Source organism: Dunckerocampus dactyliophorus, chromosome 3 (assembly GCF_027744805.1).
Source record: "Dunckerocampus dactyliophorus isolate RoL2022-P2 chromosome 3, RoL_Ddac_1.1, whole genome shotgun sequence".
Lineage (NCBI taxonomy): Eukaryota > Metazoa > Chordata > Actinopteri > Syngnathiformes > Syngnathidae > Dunckerocampus > Dunckerocampus dactyliophorus.
The window spans coordinates 9,102,501-9,108,803 of record NC_072821.1 but is presented as its reverse complement, the minus strand read 5'-3'; the positions used below and the strand labels follow the sequence as shown (position 1 = coordinate 9,108,803).

General features: G+C 42.7%; 1 protein-coding gene across 5 annotated transcripts in view; it reads left to right on the top strand.

Moving 5' to 3' along the window:
• The first annotated feature begins 220 nt into the window (after nt 1-220).
• The window catches only part of cenpf (centromere protein F), a 19,211-nt gene continuing 13,128 nt past the window's right edge, over nt 221-6,303 (top strand). For 3 of the 5 annotated variants that reach the window (XM_054771747.1, XM_054771743.1, XM_054771746.1), the window contains exons 1-14: nt 221-320; nt 1,068-1,243; nt 1,422-1,547; nt 1,944-2,014; nt 2,083-2,210; nt 2,494-2,585; nt 2,668-2,923; nt 4,631-4,833; nt 4,936-5,061; nt 5,153-5,281; nt 5,362-5,484; nt 5,833-5,968; nt 6,079-6,208; nt 6,293-6,303. The exon at nt 6,293-6,303 is cut by the window's right edge and continues 269 nt beyond it. In XM_054771747.1, coding sequence (XP_054627722.1) covers nt 1,082-1,243; nt 1,422-1,547; nt 1,944-2,014; nt 2,083-2,210; nt 2,494-2,585; nt 2,668-2,923; nt 4,631-4,833; nt 4,936-5,061; nt 5,153-5,281; nt 5,362-5,484; nt 5,833-5,968; nt 6,079-6,208; nt 6,293-6,303 — 1,693 coding nt within the window. In that variant the 5' untranslated portion in view covers nt 221-320; nt 1,068-1,081. Of the gene's footprint in view, nt 321-832; nt 932-1,067; nt 1,244-1,421; nt 1,548-1,943; nt 2,015-2,082; nt 2,211-2,493; nt 2,586-2,667; nt 2,924-4,630; nt 4,834-4,935; nt 5,062-5,152; nt 5,282-5,361; nt 5,485-5,832; nt 5,969-6,078; nt 6,209-6,292 lie in introns of those variants that run through there. The other 2 variants (XM_054771745.1, XM_054771744.1) reach the window with 2 other exon arrangements.

Here is a 6,303-nt window from a genome sequence, read left to right as displayed (position 1 = left end):
ACCACAATGAATATTGAATTGTTAAATTGATACTGCTCTGACAATGTCAATAAATAAAATTATTTATTGAAATGAACGTTCAGTGTACAAGCGGAGGATACACTCCTTTATTTGTTGTCAGCAGTTACAATGTATCGCCGTGCGGTGGCACAATGGAGACAATAAACAAATGCAAACCAATCAAATGCGTCGTCGTGGTTACGTCACACGCTTTGACCAATGGGCATCAAGATGACTGAAACGCGATTGGCGTCTGTCTCGTTTGAATTTTCTTTCAACGGGACCAGTCAACACTCCTCGTAGGGAATCATCGCGCCACGGTAAGTTTAAGTATTTATATTTTTGCATGAAGTAATTTAACGTAATGTAATAATTCACTCCGTTCCAATTGAATTTTTATGAGGTTAAGTTGAAAATAAAGCGCCAACTTCTAGATCACAATCAACGCTAGACTAATGCTAAGGCTATTACCGTGGTTAAGCTAGTTACGACCGTTTAGTAAAATCTGCCAACTATATAACGGCTTCAAATACCTTATTTTTTAGGAAAAACGGACTTTAATTAGTCTTCGTCGAGGTTGAAAAATAATTATAGTTGATAAACATGGTGCAATCACCCACTTGTCATATTGTTCATAACAATGCACGAGCGGAGTCGTCTCGTGTATGTGTCAGTTTGGTCTGTCTCATGAATATACAAACTGGACGTTCGCGCATTACCCTTGCTCACTGGGTCTTTTTATTTATTACCGTCAATCAATCAATAGGAGTGCACTCTGAACTCTGGTCCGTCACTTTTTACACGTCCGTGTCCAACACAAAAAACAATAACAATTCCTATTGTTCCGGTGTAGCTTACAAAAATAGGTATTTATCGAACATTTTTGGCGTTTTGATGTGAGCTGGAATAAACTGACAATTGGGTAAAGTGGGTAAGTGACATAATAATAACCGTAGCCGTTCAACTCCATATTGTCACTTCCCGTTGGTGCAAAAATGGGGTGTCCCAACACCTTTGTGAATCAAATGTATTTTTTTGCCTTTATACAATTTGTGTTGCCCGCTTAGTCAGGTGACTGACCATGAGCTGGGCAGTGGAGGAGTGGAAGGATGGACTTCCAGGGAAAGCCCTGCAGAAGATCCAGGAGATGGAAGTACAGCTGGACAAACTGAAGAAGGAGAGGACTCAAAAACAGTTTCAGCTTGACTCTCTGGAGGCGGCCCTGCAGAAGCAGAAACAAAAGGTCAGTGGTACGGTTTGATGGTGGCTGGATTTTACACTGTGATGTCTTGAACGGTCTTATGGTTGAATGGCATTTGTGGTTGTGCTGAAATTGCTTGGGAAGACATATATGTAGTAAAGCTATCCTCGTATTATTAAACAAATGGCATGGATTGAACTGTATTTCAAATTTTTTGCAGGTGGACAGCGAGCGCAATGAGGCATCAGTCTTGAAAAGAGAGAACCAGTCATTAGTGGAGTCATGTGACACTATAGAGAAAGCAAGACAAAAGGTTGCCCATGATCTGGGTGTCAAAGAGCAGCAAGTAAGTTTAGGAGAAAAACAGAGATAAGAAATACATAAAAACATGTTCAGTTATGAGGGAGCATAACGGCATGATTGTTACCAATACCAGATTCTAAGGAGAATTAGGACCAAGTTGAAATTAGTCATAGAATTCAGAGAACAAATACAGAATATGACGAGGATTAAGTCATAATATTGTGAGAATTTACATTACATTTTTTTTCCTAATTATTATTAACAATATATTCCCAGTTTATAATTTTCACATTCTCTCAACAAAGGACTATTCTAAGATAATCTTGCTTGTGTAGTTGAGCATTGTTTGGCAAAATAAAAAAATATTTAGCCAACCCGTTTCATGTTTATAGGGGAGGAATGTCTAAATGAAATATAATTTCATTCTCTTTTAATTAAGGTTTGCTATCTAGAGGGGCAGCTCAACTCTTGCAGAAAGACCATAGAGCGACTGGAGCAAGAGCTCAAGAAGTGAGTTGTGCTATTTCTGTTTATATGCTAACATACTTGCAGCCTTCATACGATCTGTTCTCTTTCAGGTATAAAAATGAGCTTGATCGTTCTCAACCTGCTGGCTCTTCCTCCTTGATGTCCTCCTCCGACCTGCAGCCATACACGACCCCACAGAAAAGTTTCCCCACTCCTGTCCCAGCTTACAGACAGCAAGGTAGAACAATTTTACTCATACGGTATCTTTTCTTTTCTGACTGTATTTTTTTGCCATTGTTTGTGACCTGCGCCATGGCCAAGCAATCCAAAAGTTATCTTGTTTGATTGGGAAAACCATAATTTGCAAGCCAATACTGCTCACTTGACCTCAATGCACCTGGACTGTAATGGCAAAAAATAAGACATTGGAACCTCACCACAGTTGAATTGGTTCGTGATTGTGTATTTTTTAAGTGTAAACCTGCTAAACGTGTGGAAGAAATATTGTTCTCCCCCCACAGATGACAGACTAGAAGATCTTCAAGACAAATACAACCAGGAGGTACAAGAAAGAAAAAGGCTGGAGAATGAACTCAAAATCCTTCAGGTCAAAGTGAGTATTTTTCCATTGTCCTTGTGTGTATCTTTGTAATGTACTAAGTACAGTACTAACTTCACTGCTAATCTTTGCCTAGCTTTTGAATCAGTCGTCCAGCGTGAGCCACAAAGACATTGCTGCGCGCCAAGCGGGATCCTCCATATTTCCATGGCAACAGCAAGACCGACAGTCTCAGGATGCTATGGAAACACCTCTGAAGAGGCGGGCCACGTCTCTGTGGGACGCCCACGAGGAGACGCCCATAAAACCCAGCCAACGGATGAGCTGCGCCAGACCAGTGCCCAGTCCTGGTGGATCCCAACCTATGGAGCAACTGAAGAACCTTAACCAAGGTACTTTATTTACATTACATAAAACTTTAACTCTTCGGCATAACCTAATTACTGTACACCCTATACAAAAAATTTTATGTGGTTAGCTTTTTTGTTCCGTGAGAGAAGGAAAATGTCAGAAACACAGCTCAGAATAATACAGTGTACAGTGCAGTTTTACACCAATTAAATGTACAACTGCATTGTCTGCCAATAATATTATGAAAGTGCATTGTTCAAATAAAGCCCTTCCTTATTATCAACACCCTACCCCTAATAAGTACCTGGTACTTTCATATGACCTGGTATTATAATTTAGCAGTTTGTCATGTTGTGTTGTTTATTATAATTAATGCCTGGCCTCAGTGAACCATTTTTCAGCTTCTTCCACTCCTATATTTCAATATAATATGATTATTAATTATTTCAATTAAATGTAATTATTTGTTTGTAAAAATATATTTGATATGATAAAGATGCATTTGTCCAAATAGAGCCAGTTGAGGGACTGTCTTGGCTGAGACGTCTCTTCAACACTGCGTGGAAGTCAGCAACAGTACCTCTGCTTTGGCAGACCTGGGGGGTGATTCTCCTTTTCAAGAAGGGTGACTGGAGGGTGTGTTCCAACTATAGGGGGATCACACTCCTCAGCCTCCCGGGGAAAGTTTATTCCAGAGTGCTGGAGAGAAGGGTACGACCGCGTCAAATCTCGGCTGCAGGAAGTGCACTGTGGTTTTCGTCCTGGCCGCAGACCACTGGATCAGCTCTACACCCATGCAAGGGTACTGGAGGGTACATGGGAGTGTGCTTTGTGGACTTGGAAAAGGCATTCGACCGGGCGTACGGGCTTGGTGGCACGTTACTACGTGCCATTCGGCCTTGGTACAACCAGAGCAGGAGCCAGTTTCACATTGCCAGCAGTAAGTCGAGTCTGTTCCTGGTGAACGTTTGCCTTTGCGAAGGCGGCTGCCCTTTGTAACCAATTCTGTTCATAATTCTTATGGACAGAATTTCTAGGCGCAGCCAAGGTGTTGAGGGGGTTCAGTTTGAGGGCCTTAGGATCTTGTTTGTGCTATTTGCAGACGATGTGGTCCTGATGGGCTCATAGGACTGTGACATTCAGCGTTTACTGGGGCGGTTTGTATCTGAGTGTGTAGCTTCTGGGATGAGATTCAGCACCTCCAGATCTGAGGTCATGGTTCTCATTCGGAAAAGGGTGGATTGCAGGGTTTTTCCCCAGGTGGAGGAGTTCAGGTACAGTATCTTAGGGTGTTCATGAGTGAGAGAAGTTTGGTGCCTGGACTCACCCTAAGAGATAGGGTGAGAAGCTCGGGCGTCCAGTAGGAGGTCAGAGTAGAGCCGCTGCTGCAGGGGAGGAGGCCCCTGGGCAGACCTAGGACACACTGGAGGGATTATGTGTCACAGCTGGGCTGGGAACGCCTTGGTGTCCTCCCGGTGGAACTGGAGGAGGTAGCCAGGGACCAGGAAGTCTGGGCTTCCATACTGAGGCTGCTGCCCCCACGACCCGGACGCGGATAAGTGGAAGAAAATGGAATGTAATGTGCCTACTCTGTTATAAAACACCATAACCCTAATGCCTGGTATTCAGTAAATGAACGCTCAGGGTCACAATATGATTTTGTGATCCATTATTTGAGAAATTATCTTGTACTTTGTTCAGGGGGCAATCAGCTCTTCTTAATGCTCTGTGTCTTCTGTTTGTTTTAGAGCTGCTTGGTCGTGTGTCAGAGCTGGAGAGGAGTCTGTCCAGTCATGAGAGAGAGATCTCTAGCCAGGCCTCCAAACTGCAGGATCTACAAATCCAACTGACCCAGGCCCGTAAAGACCTGACTGAAAGGGACCGAGACTTGGCCAAGACCAGCCACGAGCTGCGTCAGACCACAGACAGACATCAACAGCTGGAGGTCAAGGTACGACATTGGCTTACAGTTTGTCTACATTTTTACTACACAGCCTGAAGGAGGAAAGTGTGACTAGGTGATCTTCAATGTTGCTGCTTTTTCTCTGCTCAGTGTTCCTCAGTTGAGCAGAAGCTGAAACAAGTTACAGAGGAGATGAACTGTCAGAGACACAACGCTGACAGCTGCAGACGAGCTCTGGAACAGAAACTCAAGGACCAGGAGAAAGACAGCCAGAAGGTGCACCAACACAGAGCCCCCACCAATGTCTAATCTTTTTAATGTGGTAAGATAAGATAACATAACATTTGATGGACTCTATTGTGTGTAGGAGCTGTCCCAGCTGCAACGATCTCACCACGCTTTGGAGCAGCAGATGGAGCAGACCAAAGTGAAGTTAACACAGGAGATCCAGCAGTCCAAAAAAGACAACAATATATTGCAGTCTGATATGGACAAGGTAAGGTTTTATTTAGTTTCACTGTCCAGTTCTTTCGGTATTTAATTTCATTAATTGAACTTATATCCGTCTTGTTATAGATGTGTTCTCAGAAGAGTCACCTGGAGAAGGAGGTGGAGGATCATAAACAAAAGCTTCTGCGCTCTCAACAGAGCCTCCAGGCCAGCCAGTCTAAAGAAGAGGACCTACGCAAAAAATTAGAGGTGCGTTCCTGGGAAAGCATTCATTTTTGCATCACTGCTTGTGACATTTGTAGTGGTTCCCTCTGTTATATCTATAACTCCTCAAATAGTGGCCCCCACTATGTCTCAGCTCCACAATTAAATGTAAGTTTTCAATGGACCCTGCCCCACCATTCCACAAAGAGTGCAAATTGAGTTGGACAGTATTTCTAATTGAAAATAAAATTACCACTATTCGGATTTGGCTTGATCGAGGTAATTAAACAATGAATGTTTAATTCAAAAATATTTAGGAGAATACAGTATAAATAAATAAAAAATGTTGTCTTTTGGTGGCATATTTTCATTCATGCTCCTTCCTGACTTCAGGAACACCAGAGAGAGAAGAACAGTACTTGTATCCAGTTGGACCAGAGCAACAGGCGTCTATCACAGCTGGAGGACGAGAAGAAGACCTTGGACCAGAATGTCAAACGTAACCAGGGCCTATTGGATGACCTCAAAGGTGACTTACTGGTTGACAGACAACCTGCTTATGTTTCATAGTTTATATAGATATAGGTATAGATATAGATATAGATATAGATAGATCTTGAATATCCCTTTGCTCCACAGCAAAATCTGAAAGCCAACACGAAGAGCTGAAGAGACTGCAGTCCAAACTGGAGCAACAAACTCAGGCTTCGACACGGGAGCTGGAAAACCTCAAGAAGACTGTCTCTGATACAGAGGCGAAAAACGAAAGGTTGATAAAAGAAAAACACCACTCGATCTTACTTTATGATTTGATAAAAGCTAATAAAGCCTGTGCTGTCACGTTGTACTGTAGATCCCAGAAAG